Here is a 24,641-nt window from a genome sequence, read left to right as displayed (position 1 = left end):
GTTCTCGGAGATAAACGCCCATGGAGATAGGTGTTTCCGTTCGATTATGCCCCTCCACATAATGTAGTAAGTATATTATGCCATACTTTGTATTATTTGAATATTTTTATTGTTGTAATTGCCTATTGCTCATGTTTGATTTATTCTTTCTGTACACCTCCTTGAGTGAATTCCTTCAAGAAGGCGGCAAATAAATCCTAATAAATAAATAAATAATGACTCCTAGCCATGTTATTAAATTTACATACTAATGAGCTGTTTCACGTGCATGTACATGTTTTGCACCTCATTAGTATGTGACCCACGGCAACTTAACATACCATGCATTACGGTAATATAACATAGTAACATAGTAAATGACGGCAGATAAAGACCTGTACGGTCCATCCAGTCTGCCCAACAAGATAAACTCATTTTATATGGTATGTGATACTTTATATGTATACCTGAGTTTGATTTGTCCTTGCCATTCTCAGGGCACAGACCGTAGACGTCTGCCCAGCACTGTTCTTGTACTAAGTTCTGAAGATTCTGGAATCCTAAAGAGTTACAAGATTCCGGAATTCCAATTAGTAGCAATATAGGGGGTGCTCAAGCACCCACAGAGTCGGCTCCAATGAGTAGCAACATTCCATGCAGAACCCCAAAGAGTAACATAGTAAATGACGGCAGATAAAGACCTGTACGGTCCATCCAGTCTTCCCAACAAGATAAACTCATTTTACATGGTATGTGATACTTTATATGTATAACCGAGTTTGATTTGCCCTTGCCATTCTCAGGGCACAGACCGTAGACGTCTGCCCAGTACTGTTCTCGTACTAAGTTCTGAAGCTAACATCGAAGCCCCTTAAATTTACACTCCAGCCCATCCCTTATCTATTCAGTCATGATCAGGGCTTAGACCGTAGAAGTCTGTCCAGCTCCTGTTTTGTTTCCAGTTACCGGTGTCGCCACCCAATCTCCACTAAGATTCCGTGGAACCATTCCTTCTAAACAGGATTCCTTTGTGTTTATCCCACACATGTTTGAATTCCATTACTGTATCTACCACCCTTTCTGTGAAAAAAATACTTCCTGACATTACTCCTCAGTCTGCCCCTTCAACCTCAATTCATGTCCTCTAGTTCTACCGCCTTCCCGTCTCCGAAAACGGTTCATTTGCAGATTAATACCTTTCAAATATTTGAACGTCTGTATCCTATCATCCCTGTTTCTCCTTTCCTCCAAGGTATACATGTTCAGGTCGGCAAGTCTCTCCTTGTACGGTTTGCAACGCAAATCCCATACCATTTTTGTAGCTTTTCTTTGTGTTAGTGCCCTTTAACATGCATTAAAGGGCAAATAATGTGCATTGTAGGTGCAACGCAGCTTGATAATTACCCCCTAAATAAGAACATTAACATTAAGGGCCCTGCTTACTGTTAGCGCATGCTAAAATTAGCACTTCCTAATGCTAGAGACACCCATATATTCCTATGGGTGTGTCTAGCGTTAGCGAATGCTAACTTTTAGCACACACTAAAAAAGCTAGCACACCCTTAACGCGACTTAGTAAACAGGGCCCCTTATATTTCACTATATTTCTCTCGGTTCAATGCGGATCACATTAGCAAAAAAGCTGGATATTTCCAGGATAGTACAATATAATAAAATAATAATATACTGTATGCTGACAAAGATAACAATCTTACTAACCATTACCATCCGAAACAAATTTCCTAAAGAAATAGGTTTTTAAATGCTTATGAAACTGAGCGTAATTGGTTACAGAAAGCAGCAAATCCTGAACATATTTATCCAAACGAGCTGCCTGAAACGAATATCTAATACCCTTGTTCTTTTTGAATTCTTTAGGGGAGGATAACTGAAAACCGCCGCTGTTCTTGTAACTCTAAGCTTTTGTAAAAAAAAAAAAAAAAAAAGATCCAAGGCCATGCGATAGCTTAAAATAAAACAAAAACCTGGCGTGCACAAGAAGCCAATGGAGCTTTATATAAAACAGAAACACTGTCAAATTTTTCGATGAATAAATCAAACGTAACGCCGCATTTTGAATCATTATGCGGCTTCTTCAACATTTGTTTGGGGGCTGCTAGATAAATCACATTACAATAGTCCAACAGACTCAAGACTAAAGACCACACCACAAGCCGAAAGTGATCCTGATCAAAGTATTTCCGTTAGCATCATAAATTACGCATTATTAAAAAAGATTTTTGAGTACGTTTATTAATTTGATAAGCTAAAGATAACTCATTGTCTAGCAGGACCCTAGTACTCTTATATAAGAAGAAGACTGATATGGCACCTAATTGAAAGGATTAACAAGCAAATGAGCTTTTAACTTCTTCCAAAATCAATGACGAATCCTGATGAAGGCACAGCGGAAGAGCATCAGGCACAGGACATTAAAAAAATAACTGTTAATAAAAAATGTGCCTAAGGACCCAAGTAGAAATGGGTTCTAGCTTTGGTGCCCATTTTTACAATGAGTTGTGTGGTAAAACTCAGTAACGATGTTAAAAACTTTACTGTTTGAAAAAGGGTGGCGTCTTAATGAGCCATAGAATTTCTGGTGGCCTAGCGGCACTGAAGCCCACCTTGTCCCCTTAAGAAAAATCCCACAGCAGTTTGGTCCGACTTACTGCTAGGGATCAGCACTATCATTTTCCAACTTTGCAACCATGGCGCAGGAGTGAATAGGGATCACTGCTGACCACAGCTTGGGGGGGTGTTGGACGTGGGGGGGGACGGGCATGGGGACTGTGAGGACAGAGGCATCCTGAGGCCACCAAGTCATGTACCTTCATTCTACTAGACCTCTCTGCTTGCTTCAGGGGTCCCCAAATCTGCTCCTTGTTTACCTTCATTGTACTAAACCCCTCTGCCTGCTTTAGGGGTCACTACATCTGGGCCTTGTGAATTGTAACTGAATATTCATGAGGTAGTTTGCATACAGTGGAGTCAGAGCATGAATATTCAGTATAATGACTGAATATCAGACTGGTTTGTTGTCCTTGAGGAACAGATATGGAGTCTACATTATATGAGCCTCATTTAAGTGATTTAAGATTTTTGTATTATTTGTGGTCAATATGATTATTTTACACATTATATTAGTGAACAGTTAAAACAGAATACAGGATTCAGACTGCAGTCCTATCCTGCTGCAGATATCCTCAGAAATATCCAGTATGGGGGAATTAAGACTAATGCTGGGCAGACTTCCATGGTCTGTGTCCTGCAAATGGCAGAAGACTGAAAGAAAATTCACCAAATCTAGCATAGGCGAACTAAGGCCGATGCTGGACAGACCTCCATGGTCTGCATCCTGCAAGGCCAATGCTGGACAGACCTCCATGATCTGTGTCCTGCAAATGGCAGAAGACTGAAAGAAAATTCACCAAATCTAGCATAGGCGAACTAAGGCCGATGCTGGACAGACCTCCATGGTCTGTGGTGTCCTGCAAATGGCAGAAGACTGAAAGAAAATTCACCAAATCTAGCATAGGCGAACTAAGGCCGATGCTGGACAGACCTCCATGGTCTGTGTCCTGCAAATGGCAGAAGACTGAAAGAAAATTCACCAAATCTAGCATGGGCGAACTAAGGCCGATGCTGGACAGACCTCCATGGTCTGTGTCCTGCAAATGGCAGAAGACTGAAAGAAAATTCACCAAATCTAGCATAGGCAAAGTAAGGCCGATGCTGGACAGACCTCCATGGTCTGCATCCTGCAAGGCCGATGCTGGACAGACCTCCATGATCTGTGTCCTGCAAATGGCAGAAGACTGAAAGAAAATTCACCAAATCTAGCATAGGCAAACTAAGGCCGATGCTGGACAGACCTCCATGGTCTGCATCCTGCAAGGCCAATGCTGGACAGACCTCCATGATCTGTGTCCTGCAAATGGCAGAAGACTGAAAGAAAATTCACCAAATCTAGCATAGGCGAACTAAGGCCGATGCTGGACAGACCTCCATGGTCTGTGGTGTCCTGCAAATGGCAGAAGACTGAAAGAAAATTCACCAAATCTAGCATAGGCGAACTAAGGCCGATGCTGGACAGACCTCCATGGTCTGTGTCCTGCAAATGGCAGAAGACTGAAAGAAAATTCACCAAATCTAGCATGGGCGAACTAAGGCCGATGCTGGACAGACCTCCATGGTCTGTGTCCTGCAAATGGCAGAAGACTGAAAGAAAATTCACCAAATCTAGCATAGGCAAAGTAAGGCCGATGCTGGACAGACCTCCATGGTCTGCATCCTGCAAGGCCGATGCTGGACAGACCTCCATGATCTGTGTCCTGCAAATGGCAGAAGACTGAAAGAAAATTCACCAAATCTAGCATAGGCAAACTAAGGCCGATGCTGGACAGACCTCCATGGTCTGCATCCTGCAAGGCCGATGCTGGACAGACCTCCATGGTCTGTGTCCTGCAAATGGCAGAAGACTGAAAGAAAATTCACCAAATCTAGCATAGACAAACTAAGGCCAATGCTGGACAAACTTCCACGGTCTATATCCCACAAATGGCAAAAGACAGATGAAGCTTCGGCAACTCCAGAGTTGTAGATCATCTACTGCGAGTGAGGGTGCTGTGCAGCTCAGAGGGAGGGGAAGACATGTTAATTAACAAGCAATTTTGAACTCTACTCTTTTATCTACTTGGAGCTAGTGCAAGGTGACCAATATTGGCGAGGCTCGTCCAAACTTGCCCAAAGAGAATATCAACCTTGCAGCTTTATTCAGTAGAAGCTAAAGTTTTTCCTGTTTAACAAATTGCAATAGTCTAATTGTGGAAGTAGTATAGATTGAGCAACAACCCTGAAACTATTTTTACTGCGTGAGGATCTGACAGTTCTAAGTTGACATAACTTTTTTTTAAAAAGAATTTTTTCACTGTTATTTACCAGTGACTCAAAAGTCAATCTTGAGAAAGAACTCCCCCAGATATGTCCTTAGGACAGACAACCAGGAGAAATAAGGCAATATGGAGTTACAAAGGTGGGAATGATAAAAATGGGTGCTGAACAAGTGAGTAAGCCCCCTCCCTACCCATCTTCAAATCTTTACTCAAAGCCCACCTCTTCAATGTTGCTTTCGGCACCTAACCTTTATACCTTTCAGGAAATCTAGACTGCCCCTATTTGACTGACTGTACATTTGTCCTTTAGATTGTAAGCTTCTTGAGCAGGGACTGTCCTTCTATGTTAAATTGTACAGCGCTGCGTAACCCTAGTAGCTTTAGAAATGTTAAGTAGTAGTAGTTAAAAGCAGCATGAAAAAGGTGGGCTTTTAGCTTAGTTTTGAAGACGGCCAGAGATAGAGCTTGACGTACTGGCTCAGGAAGTCTATTCCAGGCATACGGCGCAGCAAGATAAAAGGAATGGAGTCTGGAGTTAGCAGTGGAGGAGAAGGGTGCAGATAAAACAGATTTACGCAGTGAATGGAGTTCCCGGGGAAGAGTGTAGGAAGAGATAAGACAGGAGAGGTGCTGAAGAGCTGCAGAATATTCTTACAGACCTCCTCTGCATTATGCAGATAGTACCAGGGGAGAGCGTGGGCGGAGCCAGCGCAGTCCTAAAAGTTATCCGGATAGTGTCAATACTCAGTCTTCTATCCAGAAAACTTAGAACAGATAGAATCTCTCCTAAGTTATCTGGATAACAGACTGAATATTGCCACTATCCAATTACGTTTCTGTACTGACCTTCCTTATCTGGCTATTCAGCACTGCCTACTTCCTGGATTGTGGCGTTGAAAATCTGATTATTTTTTTGATCTCTGCAGCCAGTGTTTAGGGGTGGGGGGGGGTGAATATAGACCCAGTACTATATAAACTACAACTATATGGACCGACTGATACCTTGTGACACTGCATGCAGAAATTTACATCTGTCTCAGAGATGGAGGAACTCTGGGAGGCAGTTTTACAAAGGGACATAAGCCACATATGTTGCCTTTATAAAGCCGAACATCAAAAACCTCAAAAGCTTTGGGAAATGAAAACACTTGCAAGTACTAATTCTCAGTAGTCACAGATTTATCGGCTAAAGCCACGCTGTGAAAGTTGCACAGGTGGTTATCCTGGTACCTGTGCTGAGTATCCGGGTGTAAATCCGTCGCAGGAAGTTATGTGGGTACTGCAGGTCAGGGGTGTATTTAGGTGGGGGCATGGGCCCCCGCAGATTTAGAGATGGCCCCCCCTGCTTTCACCCCCTGCCACATTTGACCCCCCCTCCTGCCGCGCCAACCCTCCCCCGCTGCCAGGTACCTTTGCTGGTGGGGGTCCCCAACCCCCGCCAGCTGAAGTCCTCTTCAGCGCCGGTCTCCGGCGCGTTGCTGATTTGGATTCTGTTTCTGTGAGTCCTGATGTCCTGGACGTAGGAATGTGCAGGATGTCAGGACTCCCAGAAACAGAATCCAGATCAGCGACCGCGCTGGACTCGGAGACCGGCACTGAAGGGGACTTTGGCTGGCGGGGGTTGGGGACCCCCGCCGGCAAAGGTACCTGGCGGTGGCAGGGGAGAGTTGGCAGCAGCGGGAGGGGGGGGGTCGAAAGTGACAGGGGAGGGGGTCAGCGGCACCTCACCTCGGGCTCTGGACCCCCCACCCGCCAAAGTCTGTCTACGCGCCTGCTGCAGGTATTCAGCTGTGGCAACATGCAAAGATAGTTAACCGGGAACCGGTAGTGAACATTGGATAACTTCCAGTTCCTTCGTGGCTCAGCCCCTTGACCACCATAATTACGCTGGGGCAGTCAGTAAAGATTTTCAACAGCATTTTCCAGATAATGCCGTTGAAAATCAGTGTCGTCTGGATGTGCCGCTGAATACTGAGACCTGTTCATTTATTAAATGACTTCCTGTGTCGTATTAGCTCTCGCAGATGACTTTCTATATTTCTGAAGCTAGTGTTAGATAAGTTATCAGTTTTTTTGCCTTTTGTTGTTGAGTTCCACACTGTCTGTTGAAGTTAATTCTTATGCTAAAAGGGCAATGAGCATTATGTAAATTCCCACCCCCACCCCCCAGCTCACAATTTGGACTGCACTTGGAATGGCTGAAGCAGGGGGCTGCCCTCCTTGCAGTGGAGACATCGAGAGACATATTAACAGGAAAGGTTTCACCTGTCCTTTCTCTCTCCTGCTAGCTATTAAAATACAGAGAGTAAAGGTGCTGTTAGCGTGTTCTCTTGCAGAAGGAAGGAACCAGGACAAACAATTCCCTCAACAGATTAAAACTAACAGTAACTTATAAAATCAGGGAGTAATTATCATATTTTATTAGGTACCAAAACACCATTTTTTATTTCAAAGGATAATTCCGAGTAAATCACCTTAATTAAAAGTGTCATGCCGGCCCATGAATATTGTACGTAGTCACTAATTTCCTGTGTACATGTGATAATTTAAAACACATGGATTAGCCGTGTGGGGGAGATTTGCAAGCCGTGAAATACTGTGATGGTATTGGGGTTATTACTATGGAAATGGGAAATCATCTGGTACAGTAATTAAGGAGACTATCCCCCCCCCCCCCCCCCCCCCCCACAGCTCGCTGAAGAATGAAGTCTATTGGGGCCTGCAAAAAGAAATGAGAAGGGCTTGAAGGAAAATGTTTGAACTGTAAGGGTCAGCTTTCCGTTCCTTTTCTCTTTGTTGTGCATTGGTCAGGAAACATTTGCTGGCTTTGGTCAGCCAGAGGCCTGTACGTCAGGCTCAGCCATCAGCGGATAGCTATCGTTCACCGTTCTGTTTTTGGTTGTGTCAGAGCCATCCTCTCCCTTATTCTTGTAATCTTAAATTTTAGCCACGTGTCAGAGGCATCTTGGCATTAATATGGGGGAGGCCTCTAAGAACCATCTGAGTGGAGGAGTGACCTAGTGGTTAGAGTGGTGGACTTTGGTCCTGGGGAACTGAGGAACTGAGTTCGATTCCCACTTCAGGCACAGGCAGCTCCTTGTGACTCTGGGCAAGTCACTTAACCCTCCATTGCCCCATGTAAGCCGCATTGAGCCTGCCATGAGTGGGAAAGCGCAGGGTACAAATGTAACAAAAATAAAATAGATACTATTGGAGATTCTACATGGAATGTTGCTACTATTGGAGATTCTACATGGAATGTTGCTATTCCACTAGCAACATTCCATGTAGAAGGCTGCGCAGGCTTCTGTTTCTGTGAGTCTGACGTCCTGCACGTACGTGCAGGACGTCAGACTCACAGAAGCAGAAGCCTGCGCGGCCACATTGGTGATCTGCAAGGGCCAACTTCTACATGGAATGTTGCTAGTGGAATAGCAACATTCCATGTAGACTCTCAAATAGTAGCAACAGTGGAGGAGTGGCCTAGTGGTTAGGGTGGTGGACTTTGGTCCTGGGGAACTGAGGAACTGAGTTCAATTCCCACTTCAGGCATAGGCAGCTCCTTGTGACTCTGGGCAAGTCACTTAACCCTCCATTGCCCCATGTAAGCCGCATTGAGCCTGCCATGAATGGGAAAGCGCAGGGTACAAATGTAACAAAAATAAAATAGATACTATTGGAGATTCTACATGGAATGTTGCTACTATTGGAGATTCTACATGGAATGTTGCTATTCCACTAGCAACATTCCATGTAGAAGGCTGCGCAGGCTTCTGTTTCTGTGAGTCTGACGTCCTGCACGTATGTGCAGGACGTCAGACTCACAGAAGCAGAAGCCAGCGCGGCCACATTGGTGATCTGCAAGGGCCGACTTCTACATGGAATGTTGCTACTATTGGAGATTCTACATGGAATGTTGCAATTCCACTAGCAACATTCCATGTAGAAGGCTGCGCAGGCTTCTGTTTCTGTGAGTCTGACGTCCTGCACGTATGTGCAGGACGTCAGACTCACAGAAGCAGAAGCCAGCGCGGCCACATTGGTGATCTGCAAGGGCCGACTTCTACATGGAATGTTGCTACTATTGGACATTCTACATGGAATGTTGCTATTCCACTAGCAACATTCCATGTAGAAGGCTGCGCAGGCTTCTGTTTCTGTGAGTCTGACGTCCTGCACGTACGTGCAGGACGTCAGACTCACAGAAGCAGAAGCCTGCGCGGCCACATTGGTGATCTGCAAGGGCCAACTTCTACATGGAATGTTGCTAGTGGAATAGCAACATTCCATGTAGACTCTCAAATAGTAGCAACAGTGGAGGAGTGGCCTAGTGGTTAGGGTGGTGGACTTTGGTCCTGGGGAACTGAGGAACTGAGTTCAATTCCCACTTCAGGCATAGGCAGCTCCTTGTGACTCTGGGCAAGTCACTTAACCCTCCATTGCCCCATGTAAGCCGCATTGAGCCTGCCATGAATGGGAAAGCGCAGGGTACAAATGTAACAAAAATAAAATAGATACTATTGGAGATTCTACATGGAATGTTGCTACTATTGGAGATTCTACATGGAATGTTGCTATTCCACTAGCAACATTCCATGTAGAAGGCTGCGCAGGCTTCTGTTTCTGTGAGTCTGACGTCCTGCACGTATGTGCAGGACGTCAGACTCACAGAAGCAGAAGCCAGCGCGGCCACATTGGTGATCTGCAAGGGCCGACTTCTACATGGAATGTTGCTACTATTGGACATTCTACATGGAATGTTGCTATTCCACTAGCAACATTCCATGTAGAAGGCTGCGCAGGCTTCTGTTTCTGTGAGTCTGACGTCCTGCACGTACGTGCAGGACGTCAGACTCACAGAAGCAGAAGCCTGCGCGGCCACATTGGTGATCTGCAAGGGCCAACTTCTACATGGAATGTTGCTAGTGGAATAGCAACATTCCATGTAGACTCTCAAATAGTAGCAACAGTGGAGGAGTGGCCTAGTGGTTAGGGTGGTGGACTTTGGTCCTGGGGAACTGAGGAACTGAGTTCAATTCCCACTTCAGGCATAGGCAGCTCCTTGTGACTCTGGGCAAGTCACTTAACCCTCCATTGCCCCATGTAAGCCGCATTGAGCCTGCCATGAATGGGAAAGCGCAGGGTACAAATGTAACAAAAATAAAATAGATACTATTGGAGATTCTACATGGAATGTTGCTACTATTGGAGATTCTACATGGAATGTTGCTATTCCACTAGCAACATTCCATGTACCTAAATGTACATGCAGGACGTCAGACTCACAGAAGCAGAAGCCTGCGCGGCCACATTGGTGATCTGCAAGGGCCAACTTCTACATGGAATGTTGCTAGTGGAATAGCAACATTCCATGTAGACTCTCAAATAGTAGCAACAGTGGAGGAGTGGCCTAGTGGTTAGGGTGGTGGACTTTGGTCCTGGGGAACTGAGGAACTGAGTTCAATTCCCACTTCAGGCATAGGCAGCTCCTTGTGACTCTGGGCAAGTCACTTAACCCTCCATTGCCCCATGTAAGCCGCATTGAGCCTGCCATGAATGGGAAAGCGCAGGGTACAAATGTAACAAAAATAAAATAGATACTATTGGAGATTCTACATGGAATGTTGCTACTATTGGAGATTCTACATGGAATGTTGCTATTCCACTAGCAACATTCCATGTAGAAGGCTGCGCAGGCTTCTGTTTCTGTGAGTCTGACGTCCTGCACATATGTGCAGGACGTCAGACTCACAGAAGCAGAAGCCAGCGCGGCCACATTGGTGATCTGCAAGGGCCGACTTCTACATGGAATGTTGCTACTATTGGACATTCTACATGGAATGTTGCTATTCCACTAGCAACATTCCATGTAGAAGGCTGCGCAGGCTTCTGTTTCTGTGAGTCTGACGTCCTGCACGTACGTGCAGGACGTCAGACTCACAGAAGCAGAAGCCTGCGCGGCCACATTGGTGATCTGCAAGGGCCAACTTCTACATGGAATGTTGCTAGTGGAATAGCAACATTCCATGTAGACTCTCAAATAGTAGCAACAGTGGAGGAGTGGCCTAGTGGTTAGGGTGGTGGACTTTGGTCCTGGGGAACTGAGGAACTGAGTTCAATTCCCACTTCAGGCATAGGCAGCTCCTTGTGACTCTGGGCAAGTCACTTAACCCTCCATTGCCCCATGTAAGCCGCATTGAGCCTGCCATGAATGGGAAAGCGCAGGGTACAAATGTAACAAAAATAAAATAGATACTATTGGAGATTCTACATGGAATGTTGCTACTATTGGAGATTCTACATGGAATGTTGCTATTCCACTAGCAACATTCCATGTACCTAAATGTACATGCAGGACGTCAGACTCACAGAAGCAGAAGCCTGCGCGGCCACATTGGTGATCTGCAAGGGCCGACTTCTACATGGAATGTTGCTAGTGGAATAGCAACATTCCATGTAGAATCTCAAATAGTAGCAACAGTGGAGGAGTGGCCTAGTGGTTAGGGTGGTGGACTTTGGTCCTGGGGAACTGAGGAACTGAGTTCAATTCCCACTTCAGGCATAGGCAGCTCCTTGTGACTCTGGGCAAGTCACTTAACCCTCCATTGCCCCATGTAAGCCGCATTGAGCCTGCCATGAATGGGAAAGCGCAGGGTACAAATGTAACAAAAATAAAATAGATACTATTGGAGATTCTACATGGAATGTTGCTACTATTGGTGATTCTACATGGAATGTTGCTATTCCACTAGCAACATTCCATGTAGAAGGCTGCGCAGGCTTCTGTTTCTGTGAGTCTGACGTCCTGCAGGACGTCAGACTCACAGAAGCAGAAGCCAGCGCGGCCACATTGGTGATCTGCAAGGGCCAACTTCTACATGGAATGTTGCTAGTGGAATAGCAACATTCCATGTAGACTCTCAAATAGTAGCAACAGTGGAGGAGTGGCCTAGTGGTTAGGGTGGTGGACTGAGGAACTGGGTTCGATTCCCACTTCAGGCACAGGCAGCTCCTTGTGACTCTGGGCAAGTCACTTAACCCTCCATTGCCCCATGTAAGCCGCATTGAGCCTGCCATGAGTGGGAAAGCGCAGGGTACAAATGTAACAAAAATAAAATAGATACTATTGGAGATTCTACATGGAATGTTGCTACTATTGGAGATTCTACATGGAATGTTGCTATTCCACTAGCAACATTCCATGTAGAAGGCTGCGGTACGTGCAGGACGTCAGACTCACAGAAGCAGAAGCCTGCGCGGCCACATTGGTGATCTGCAAGGGCCGACTTCTACATGGAATGTTGCTACTATTGGACATTCTACATGGAATGTTGCTATTCCACTAGCAACATTCCATGTAGAAGGCTGCACAGGCTTCTGTTTCTGTGAGTCTGACGTCCTGCACGTACGTGCAGGACGTCAGACTCACAGAAGCAGAAGCCTGCGCGGCCACATTGGTGATCTGCAAGGGCCAACTTCTACATGGAATGTTGCTAGTGGAATAGCAACATTCCATGTAGACTCTCAAATAGTAGCAACAGTGGAGGAGTGGCCTAGTGGTTAGGGTGGTGGACTTTGGTCCTGGGGAACTGAGGAACTGAGTTCAATTCCCACTTCAGGCATAGGCAGCTCCTTGTGACTCTGGGCAAGTCACTTAACCCTCCATTGCCCCATGTAAGCCGCATTGAGCCTGCCATGAATGTGAAAGCGCAGGGTACAAATGTAACAAAAATAAAATAGATACTATTGGAGATTCTACATGGAATGTTGCTACTATTGGAGATTCTACATGGAATGTTGCTATTCCACTAGCAACATTCCATGTACCTAAATGTACATGCAGGACGTCAGACTCACAGAAGCAGAAGCCTGCGCGGCCACATTGGTGATCTGCAAGGGCCGACTTCTACATGGAATGTTGCTAGTGGAATAGCAACATTCCATGTAGAATCTCAAATAGTAGCAACAGTGGAGGAGTGGCCTAGTGGTTAGGGTGGTGGACTTTGGTCCTGGGGAACTGAGGAACTGAGTTCAATTCCCACTTCAGGCATAGGCAGCTCCTTGTGACTCTGGGCAAGTCACTTAACCCTCCATTGCCCCATGTAAGCCGCATTGAGCCTGCCATGAATGGGAAAGCGCAGGGTACAAATGTAACAAAAATAAAATAGATACTATTGGAGATTCTACATGGAATGTTGCTACTATTGGAGATTCTACATGGAATGTTGCTATTCCACTAGCAACATTCCATGTAGAAGGCTGCGCAGGCTTCTGTTTCTGTGAGTCTGACGTCCTGCACGTATGTGCAGGACGTCAGACTCACAGAAGCAGAAGCCAGCGCGGCCACATTGGTGATCTGCAAGGGCCGACTTCTACATGGAATGTTGCTAGTGGAATAGCAACATTCCATGTAGACTCTCAAATAGTAGCAACAGTGGAGGAGTGGCCTAGTGGTTAGGGTGGTGGACTGAGGAACTGGGTTCGATTCCCACTTCAGGCACAGGCAGCTCCTTGTGACTCTGGGCAAGTCACTTAACCCTCCATTGCCCCATGTAAGCCGCATTGAGCCTGCCCTGAGTGGGAAAGCGTGGGGTACAAATGTAACAAAAAATAAAATAGATACTATTGGAGATTCTACATGGAATGTTGTGACTATTGGAGATTCTACATGGAATGTTGCTATTCCACTAGCAACATTCCATGTAGAAGGCTGCGCAGGCTTCTGTTTCTGTGCAGGACGTCAGTCTCACAGAAGCAGAAGCCTGCGCGGCCACATTGGTGATCTGCAAGGGCCGACTTCTACATGGAATGTTGCTAGTGGAATAGCAACATTCCATGTAGAATCTCAAATAGTAGCAACAGTGGAGGAGTGGCCTAGTGGTTAGGGTGGTGGACTTTGGTCCTGGGGAACTGAGTTCCATTCCCACTGGGCAAGTCACTTAACCCCTCCATTGCCCCAGGTACAAATAAGTACCTAAGCCGCCTTGAGCCTTGAGCGTACATTGCCGATTACCGCCCAGTTAGCACAACGCAGTATTTATTTATTTATTTGCTACATTTGTACCCCAGGTTTTCCCACCTATTTGCAGGCTCAATGTGGCTTACACTATGTTGCAGAAGATATAGTTATGAACAGAATAAGAGGTTTGTTCTAAATTGACATATTACTATGTAAGAAATAAGGAAGATATGTCTGTAGAATAATTTACATAACACATAATAAAAAGCAATAATATATGATGTCCAATAATGATAATATGGCTAATATAATCAATTCAGAGGGATCAGTAGGTGGTTGGTTTAGCTATAGAATAATCAAGTTCTTAAGGAGGATTCTTATTGTAAGTTTCTCCGAACAAGTGCGTTTTCAATAATTTACTACTACTACTACTACTTAACATTTCTAAAGCGCTACTAGGGTTACACAGCGCTGTACAGATTAACAAAGAAGGACAGTCCCTGCTCAAAGGAGCTTACAATCTAAAGGACGAAATGTCAAGTTGGGGCAGTCTAGATTTCATGAATAGAGGTGTAGTGGTTAGGTGCCAAAGGCGACATTGAAGAGGTGGGCTTTGAGCAAGGATTTGAAGATGGGCAGGGAGGGGGCTTGACGTATGGGCTCAGGGAGTTTATTCCAAGCATAGGGTGAGGCGAGGCAGAAAGGACGGAGCCTGGAGTTGGCGGTGGTGGAGAAGGGTACTGAGAGGAGGGATTTGTCCTGTGAGCGGAGGTTGCGGGTAGGAACGAAAGGGGAGATGAGGGTAGAGAGGTAAGGAGGGGCTGCAGATCGAGTGCATTTGTAGGTTAGTAGGAGAAGCTTGAACTGTATGCGGTACCTGATCGGAAGCCAGTGAAGTGACTTGAGGAGAGGGGTGATATGAGCATATCGGTCCAGGCGGAAGAGAAGATGCGCAGCAGAGTTCTGAACGGATTGAAGGGGGGATAGATGGCTAAGTGGGAGGCCAGTGAGGAGTAGGTTGCAGTAGTCAAGGCGAGAGGTAATGAGAGAGTGGATGACAGTTCGGGTGGTGTGCTCAGAGAGGAATGGGCGAATTTTGCTGATGTTATAGAGAAAGAAGCGACAGGTCTTGGCTGTCTGTTGGATATGCGCAGAGAAGGAGAGGGAGGAGTCGAAGATGACTCCGAGGTTGTGGGCAGATGAGACGGGGAGGATGAAGGTGTTATCGACTGAAATAGAGAGTGGAGGGAGAGGAGAAGTGGGTTTGGGTGGAAAGACAATAAGCTCGGTTTTGGCCATGTTCCGTTTCAGGTGGCGGTTGGACATCCAGGCAGCAATGTCGGACAAGCAGGCCGATACTTTGGCCTGGGTTTCCGCAGTGATGTCTGGTGTGGAGAGATAGAGCTGGGTGTCGTCAGCATAAAGATGATATTGGAAACCATGAGATGAGATCAACGAGCCCAGGGAAGAGGTGTAGATTGAAAAAAGAAGGGGTCCAAGGACCGATCCCTGAGGAACTCCAATAGAGAGCGGGATGGGTGTGGAGGAAGATCCATGTGAATGTACTCTGAAGGTACGGTGGGAGAGATAAGAGGAGAACCAGGAGAGAACAGAGCCATGGAACTCAAAAGAGGACAGTGTGGCAAGAAGTAAATTATGATTGACAGTGTCAAAAGCGGCGGACAGGTCAAGGAGGATGAGGATGGAGTAGTGACCTTTGGATTTAGCAAGGAACAGGTCATTACAGACTTTAGTGAGTGCCGTTTCTGTCGAGTGTAGAGGGCAAAAACCGGATTGAAGCGGATCGAGGATAGCATGAGAGGAGATAAAATCAAGGCAGCGGCTGTGAACGGCGCGTTCAAGTATCTTGGAGAGGAAGGGTAGGAGGGAGATGGGGCGGTAGTTGGAGGGACAGGTAGGATCTAGTGATGGTTTTTTGAGGAGAGGTGTGACTACAGCATGCTTGAAGGTGTCGGGGACAGTTGCAGTGGAGAGAGAGAGGTTGAGGATATGACAGATGGGGGGTGACAGTAGGAGAGATGGTGTTAAGTAAGTTGGTGGGGATGGGGTCAGAGGAACAGGTGGTGCATATCGAGGAGGAAAGAAGGTGGGCGGTTTCCTCTTCGGTGATATCCTGAAGTCTGTCAAGTTACGTGTTATTTTTATAGTGTTCGGTAGTTTGTTCCGTGCTTTTGTGCAGAGGTATGTGAAGGTAGATGCGTGTAGTGATTTGTATTTGAGTCCTCTACAATTAGGGTAGTGGAGGTTTAGGAAGGTACGTGATGAACTGTTGATATTTCGTGCCGGTAAGTCAATTAGGTCTGACATGTATGAAGGAGTTTCTCCATGGATGATTTTATGGGTCAAGGTGCAAATTTTGAAGGCAATACGATCCTTTAGTGGAATTTTAGTGGAATTTAATGCAATTTTTCTCTGAGGGGTTTCTCGCTCTCATATTTCGCCTTTCCGAATATGAGTCTAGCTGCGGTATTCTGTGCAGTAGAAAATAGAAATTCTTTTCTGCCGCACGTTTTGGGCATACGTAAAAATTAGAATTACCTCCATGGGCACGCAGTAGCCAGGCAGTAGTTCTCATTTGATGCGCATTGTATTCGCGTAGGCGCCCTACGCGCCATAGTCAAAGGGCCCCTAAGGAAGACTAGCAGGGCCAGAAAGAAGAAGCAGGAAACCTTGTACAGGAAAACTGGTGACACTGGATTTTAGGTGTCCCTTTACTGCCCTCTGGCCTGTCCACTGATAACATCATCTCAGCTTTAGTGTAACCCCAAAGCCATGGCAGCGCCTGTCACATATTTAGCCTGCTCGGGATGGGAAATGATGGTTAAATCCTATTGCTCGGTTGCAGCCTGATCGTGTTTAATAATTTTATATTTATTCACTTCTCTGCCGCACAAGGCCCAGAGGAGGCTTGTAGCCTCGGGAGGAAACACCTTCTCCCATCCCATCTCATTTTATAACACCCTGCGTCTGCCAAATCATAGCAGATTACAGCTGGCCAAATTCAATTTCTGCCCACTGCCACCGCGACTCAGCAGCTGGGAGGGAAGGGGCCCCCGACAAAGTGAACATGACAGTGCCTTTGCTTTCGTGTCACATCTGCTGTACCGGTTGTTCAAAAAGGCTCATAGCAAATGCATCGATGCTTCATATATTGTTATGATTGCCGAGAAAGAGACAGTGCACGCAGATAACTGTATTGCGTGTGGCTGTGTTTTTATATACTGTAGCTGTGTTTGCTTCTATGTGTATCGGTAAATTATATACATAAATATACATGCCCCCTCGAGTCTGTAGGTTTAGATGATTGTGCTTTTCATGTGAACGTCTGACAACTAAAGAACGAAGCTAAGTGGCCTGAAAAACACTCAAGTACAAAATCGTCTTTGGATAATTCTTATGTTGGGCCAATAAAAGGAATCCTCTCCAGAAGGAATGTTCTCTCTGTGTGTCCAGATACAGATCTAATAATGGGTGTGTGTATATATTAATGCTTCTGTAGAGGATCTGATTTGATATGTCTTGTTCCATTGTCAGCAGCTGTTTAGCCAGGCTTTTTAATACTTTCTGGCTGCTGATCAGTCATCCTCAGCCCGGGCTGCAGGGCTTGCATACAAATTTTGTTATTAAATACACTCTACCACCTCCCCCTCTACCCTCCCTTCCTATCCATCACCTCCCTGCGGCTCTGGAGAGGTGTCTGGGCCGGAAGGAGCCAGCCCCCCTGATACAACGTACTTACAGACTGCAGGCCACTGCTACTCACATATTTCAAGATGGGTTACAGCTGCAGGTGCCGTTGCATTGACAAATCAAATCAGGGCGAAATCATTTATTTCCTAATGCTGTTTGCGGCATGTTCGCCAGAGAATTTACATGAGAAAGATTACTTTAATAACTAAAAAAATTATAGTGTGGTGCTGTTTGGGATGTTGGGTTTAATATGTAATTGTTTCAAATGTAACCTGTCTTCAGGGGGAGGTTGTTATTAAATTTGCTGCATCTCACTCAAGGGAGGAGGAGGAGGGACAGGCTGATGGTAAATCCCTGGCAGATTGAACTGTGAGTGGTTAAATGGGCAACAAACAGAATTAACCAATCAATTCCGCTCCACAGACATGCCCAGGATGGTAACGACATTCACTGTGCTTTCCAATAAAGTTTGATTTTTATTCATAGCTTTTATTTCTCCGTTTTCCCACATCATCTTTACACTTTCCTTTCCCTAATGGATTATAATAAGATAACAACATCGTCCAGCACATGAGGCCCTGTTATTTGACTAAGAGGAGTTTTCTTTATGGCGAGGGCAACGTGCAACGTGAGTTTTTAAAAAGCAGCCCAAGGCCCGTGCGTAGTTTTAATTGGCTGCAACGTCACAAGGTCTGATTAGCAATCTCACTTATCGGGTCTCAAAATGTCTTTCACCTGCCAAAGAACTTCTCCAAAAGCAGAGAAGCTGGGATTTTTTTTTAAATTAAATTTTCAAATGTTAACATCCCTAAAATTCAGTAGAAGCAGGAGAAAAAGAGAAATAACCTTCCAGGAAAATTACAAATATTAATAACATAATGAAACTAACATTAATATTCAAGCCCATATGATGGGGAGAAAGAAAAATATAACATTGCAAAAATGTTACACCAGTGGTAATTCAGAATATGGCGCACGCCAAATCACCAGATAGAAACTAATTTTTTATTCTGTTTATTTATTTGTGACATTTATACCCCAAACAAGTTTGAGTTCAGTGTGGCTTACAATAAACAGTATAGGATGCACAACAAGCAGAAATAGACTTGAAAAGTAGACGGATTAAAACTATAAAAACATAAAAGTATATAAAAAAATATCTAAAAAATATAAAATAATTTATATTTCTTTATCGAAACAAAATTCAGACGTAGAGATAAAAACAATACCCAATGTTACCACGTTTCACCCTCAGGCTGCGTCAGGGGTAAAACTAAAAAGAGGGGGATGTAGAAATGTACCCCTCTCAAAACCTCTACATTTATGTCTTCAGCACTCCATAATTAATGCTGTATGTTAGCGTTGTAAGAATCCAATTTTACAATACAATATCATAAACATACTGGAATAGCTGTGAATGTTTAACATTTAGAAAATCTATTATGAATGAGTGTTTTCTACTACGGGGTGGGGGGGGGGGGGCTTTCCCAGCGGTAACCAGCAGTGCGCTCACGTTGGCGTGCACTGCATGCTTACCACGTGGGTAGTGAGTGAGCCCTTACCGCTATGCGAATGGGTGGCGGTAACAGCTCAGGCCGTAAGTAGGCGCGCTGGTTTTCATATTAGCGCAGGCCCATTTCCCGGCCCATTAAAAATAGCCTTTCTCCCAGCCGTGGTAAAAGATGGCCCAGCACGCGCCTAAAAGATGCGTCCACACTACCGCAGGCCACTTTTTACCACGGCTTTGTAAAAGGACCCCTTAACTATGGGCAATACTGCTGCTATTCTAACACTGAGTTGTAGCCCACAAAAAATTTCAAAAGGAGTAGGGTCCACCCTGATATTGCAATATACATTTACAAGGAAACCTCAAAAACAAAAGTTTTCTGCGCATCTGGGTGGCTTGCGATACATTATAAGTGCATAAGTATTGCCATACTGGGACAGAACAAAGTTCCATCAAGCTCAGTATCCTGTTTCCAACAGTGGCCAATCCAGGTCACAAGTACCTGGCAAGACCCCAAAAGAGTACAATACGTTTTATGCTGCTTATCCTAGAAATAAGCAGTGGATTTTCCCCAAGTCCATTTTAATAATGGTCTATGGATTTTTCCTTTAGGAAGCCATCCAAACCTTTTTTAAACCCTGCTAAACTAACTGCTTTTACTACATTCTCTGGCAACAAATTCCAGAGTTTAATTACACATTGAGTGAAGAAATATTTTCTCCAATTCATTTTAAATTTGCTTTCCCGGTCAGTGACTCCTAATGTAGAACCTTGCATTACGTAGCTATAATTCGTTTTCCTCTTTCCCACATGCATCACTTTCCACTTGCTTAGATTAAACGTCATCTGCCATTTAGATGCCCTGTCTCCCAGTCTCGTAAGGTCCTCTTGTAATTTTTCACAATCCCCTCTGACTACAAAACAGTATATTTTTTTCTCCTGAAATTTGTTTTCATTACCAGAAGCTTACCACTCTCAGTGAAGAAGGAAACTAAGAGGGTAGATCTTGTATCCATAATATGGTAAAACATGTAATTGATTTAGTCTGGGAATTAGGATGTGCCTTTAGGAATTTTCCACCCAATATTCAAAACGATTTAAACAGACAGGGGAGGCTCCAGAGTGTTCAAATCGCTTGTCCAAGGCTAACGGTGAACATTCAGTGGGACATAACTGGATTTTGCCACTGGTTAGGGGGAGATTCTATATTTGGCACCTAAAAAAACTGGTGATGAAATCCATGCCAACCAGTGGCGTATCTAGGTGGGGCCACGGGGGCCTGGGCCCTCAAATTTGTTCTGAGTCCCTGGTTGGCCAGCAGGGGTCCCTAACCCGTGCCAGCTGAATACTTTGTCCAGCGCAGTATGACACTGCCATATTGCCTGCCCTGCTCTCTCTTCCCCTCACATCCAGTGGTCAATTTCACTAAAAGGAGCGTGCCAGACGTGAAGGGACTAGAGAGCAGGGCAGGCAATATGGCAGCGCTGGAGACCAGCGCTGGACGACCTCTGCTAGCCAAGATGTTACTGCGGCAGCAGTGGGTGGCGGAAGGGGGGCAGCGATCAAAATGTTGCCCCCCCCCCACCTTGGGCTCTGGCCCCCGCCCACCCCGAGGTCTGGCTACGCCCTTGATCATGCCAACTAACTGTATTCTATAATCGGTGCCTAGATTTTGTAAAATCACTATACGTAAAAGATATCGATCTAACCCAAAGTTAGACAGGAAAACTTGCCAGACTACTGAAATAGCTTCATTGATATCTTTTATGCATAGTGATTTTACAAAAATATTTATTTATTTATTTATTGCACTTGTATCCCACATTTTCCCACCTATTTGCAGGCTCAATGTGGCTTACAAAGATCTGTTATGGCATCGCCATTCCAGGGTAGTAGATACAATTGGTGTTACAAAGAGATCAAGGATGACAAAAAGATCTAAGCAGACAGTAGTAGAGATAATTTTCTGACTAAGGGTGGATCGGTCATAAGACTCCTGAGGCAGGCGCTGTGTCGAGTCGTTTCTTTTATTTTGCAATAAAGACTCTTTCTCCATTTAGGCGTCTCCTCCATTGGTTGAGAAGAGCCTACTCTCTCTACTTTTTATTTCTGCAGTACTTCCTTCTTAGCCAGCGGTAAGCCCGCTATGCTGTTCTCCGATTTCAAGTAGTATTTTCTCTGCATAGTTTTTCTTTCCATGGGAACTGAACCTCTTTTCTTCTCTCTTGGCAGTAAGAATTCCATGCTGAAGGATTCCATGGTACCTGGCACTCCAAAGGTAAGCAAGAATTGATTTGCTCCCAGACTCAGCTCCTAAGGTATATGCAGATCAGAGCAGCCATAAACCCCCAAGATGACAGTTTGACTATTTATGAGCTGCTCTGGGGTTTTACCTTTTTCGTGTTTGTGCCGCCCTCTTTCATGTGTTACTTGCTAGTGTGGCTTCTTGTCTGTCAGTTCAGAATTAGGCTTTAACTAACCTGTTGACATTAAATCCCAATAAAACCAAGAAAAACGTTTGATGCATTAATGAATGGGGCAACCTAATCAAATCTGCAAGTTTGCAGTGGTCCGGTTGCAAGTTATATTTGTGAGTATGCCTGATCGTTTTGAGGTCGGTTACTTTAAGAGAGATTGGAGGTGATGGGAAATTCCCGATGAAGCAACATGCCCTGCCTCACTGTATTTTCAAATTGAACCCGTTTGCTTGGGATAATGTGGAATATAAATATCAAATAAAAAGTAAAATCCTTTATCCTCCACATTTTTAAGGCATTGCCTACCCAACTGGAACAGCTTTAGACTTTTTACAGATGGACCACACATAGGCAGTCTGTTATTTCTAATAAGCATTTCCTATTGTTTTAATAAGCATTAAATGCTGGAATTTGTTGCCAGAGAATGTGGTAAAGGCGGTTAGCTTAGCAGGGTTTAAAAAAGGTTTGGCCGACTTCCTAAAAGAAAAGTCCATAGACCATTATTAAAATGACTTGGGAAAAATCTACTGCTTATTTCTGGGATAAGCAGTATAAAATGTTTTGTATATTTTTGGGATCTTGCCAGGTATTTGTGACCTGGATTAGCCACTGTTGGAAACAGGATGCTGGGCTTGATGGACCTTTGGTCTTTCCCAGTGTGGCAATACTTATGTACTCATGTACTGTTTTGGGTGACTCAATATGGCCTACTGGCTTCAGCCCACAGTATGCGCCAAGCACGCTCCTGCCACCTCCTGTCCTTTTAAACCTCCTTGGCTTTTTACACCTGTCTTTCCAAAGTTCAAATCCCAGAATTATTCGTTCAGCCATTTGTCTGCTTGAGGCAGATAAAATGAGAATAAGTCTGTCAGTGGGTGATATTAATTGTATGCCTGTAAAGTGAAAGGTGAAGAATAAGAAAATGAATCGCATTCATAAAACAACTCTCTGCACCCATATTTTAACACTAAAACGAGGTGTAATCACTGAATTTAAGCTGGGAAGCAACAGTAGTTATCTGTGATCCTTCCAAAATGAGTTTATTTCTAAATCTCAAAAATGTTGCTTTACTGGATATTGTCCATTCAGCAAATAAAATAGACACAGAAAACAGCAGGAACATAGTAGAACAGCCCAGTTTATTCTCTCTTACTCAGGGCCTTTTTATTCTGTTCTGCTCAAGGGCATTTAACCTCCTCCTCCACTGACTCAGGTTAGCTCCACCTACCCTATTAGTGAGGGGTAGAACTTGGCCATATACTGCCCACTCCCGCACAGTTCCTAATAAACAAGGGTCTTTAACATACAGGCAGGGCTGCGGAGAGGGGGAGCAAAATTGCCTGGGCCTGGCGCAGGCAAGCTTCTTCCTGCCTGCTTCTGGGACGGGTCTGTCATCTCTCAAAGAGGTTGGTCTCTCTCCTGCTGCATGCCACCCACAACCCAGATGATTGTATTAAAGCGATATCGTGTTAGCGCAGTCATCCGGATCCTGGGCAGCACACCCAGCGGAAGAGGACAGCAACAGTCAGTAAGGGAGCGGGCGGCACAAGTTGGTACGACGATGGCGGCCCGAGTGGGGGGGGGGGGAGGCCCAGTAGTCCAGTGGCCCTGAGCCACACTGCCATAGGGACATTACATTCCAGCAGAGTCATCTTATGATTACTACAGGTAGCTGTTATGCACTAAATACACTGATAGATTCCAGACAGAGAATGAGGATCCAGCCCAGGGCAGGGGGAGTCTGAAACGTCCAGCTACAGAGTCCCATCTGCCTTGAGAGAGACAATTAAATGGAGACTGGAGAGTCATTTCATAGAAGAAGAATCTGTCACCACATACGTTCTAGCCTTTGCCAGTCATGTCCAGTCTGAGGAATATTAACTTCAGGAAAACAGGGTGCACGGGGGGGAGAGGGACGGGCGCCTGGGAGGAGGAGAGAAGCGAGTCGAATTTTCAGATCTTTCATTAGACCTATTAGAGAAATGTTGAAAGCATTGAGGCCCCTGAGGATTCATTAGATCTAGGTAGCTTTTAGTTGGCGACAGGCCTTCTGTGGTCCGGAAAACTGGAACACTCTCTACTGCATGCGAACTCACTGACCAGACAGCTTTGCAATCATGTTCTTGCTTTGGACTGCAGAATGTAGCATCCTATAAAGTTGTTTTTTTCCCCTTTATTCTTTGCCCTGGCAAGTTACCTTTTCATCTTGTGAAATTGGATGAAAGAGAACCATCGGTGAAGGAAGAAGGAAATCAATAATAGGTTTCCTTTTTCTGATTTTCCATCTGCGGCAACTGCTAGCCATTTTGTACTGATTGCCCCACTCTGCAGGCCCTTCCCGTTCTCTTTCTTTATATATTCTGCTCTCACAAGGTCTCCCTCATCTTCCTCTCCTCTCTGACTTTAGATCATAGCATTCAAGACTGCCTCTACCTATTCTCTCATACCTTGTCATTCTTAATTTAAATACCTATAATAGTGACGTCCCCTGGACAGCCAAACAAGGCAACAGGTGACACTTATAAAATTGTGTATTTAGCTGTCTGTGGGGTCCTTTTACTAAGGTGCGCCGAAAAGTGGCCTGCGCTGGTGTAGACTGCTATTTTGCTATTTAACATTTCTAAAGCGCTACTAGGGTTACGCAACGCTGTACAATTTAACATAGAAAGACAGTCCCTGCTCAATGAGCTTACAATCTAAAGGACAAATATACAGTTAGTTAAGTAGGGGTCATTAAATTGGGGTAGTCTAGGTTACTTGAAGGTATAGAGGTTAGGTGTCGAAAGCAACATTGAAGAGGTGGGCTTTGAGTAAGGCTTTGAAGATGGGTAGGGAGGGGGCTTGGCGCAGGGGCTCAGGGAGTATGTTCCACGCATGAGGTGAGGCGAGGCAGAATGGGCGGAGTCTGGAATTGGCGGTGGTGGAGAAGGGTACTGAGAGGAGGGATTTGTCCTGTGAGCGGAGGTTACGGGTGGGAACGTAAGGGGAAATGAGGGTAGAGAGGTAATGAGGGGCTGCAGACTGAGTGCATTTGTAGGTAAGAAGTAGAAGCTTGAACTGTATGCGGTATCTGATCGGAAGCCAGTGAAGTGACCTGAGGAGAGGGGTGATATGAG

The 24,641-nt window shown here is 45.1% G+C and overlaps 1 protein-coding gene across 4 annotated transcripts in view; it reads left to right on the top strand.

The window, feature by feature from the left end:
- Nucleotides 1-24,641, top strand: part of RNF220 (ring finger protein 220) — a 739,925-nt gene that overhangs the window by 507,629 nt on the left and 207,655 nt on the right. For all 4 annotated transcript variants that reach the window (XM_030206266.1, XM_030206264.1, XM_030206265.1 and 1 more), the window contains exon 3: nucleotides 21,281-21,326. In XM_030206266.1, the coding sequence (XP_030062126.1) occupies nucleotides 21,281-21,326 (46 nt within the window). The remainder of the gene's footprint in view (nucleotides 1-21,280; nucleotides 21,327-24,641) is intronic.

This window comes from Microcaecilia unicolor, chromosome 6 (genome assembly GCF_901765095.1).
Source record: "Microcaecilia unicolor chromosome 6, aMicUni1.1, whole genome shotgun sequence".
Classification (NCBI taxonomy): domain Eukaryota; kingdom Metazoa; phylum Chordata; class Amphibia; order Gymnophiona; family Siphonopidae; genus Microcaecilia; species Microcaecilia unicolor.
The sequence above is the reverse complement of the archived record's forward strand: the minus strand, read 5'-3'. Positions and strand labels throughout refer to the sequence as shown.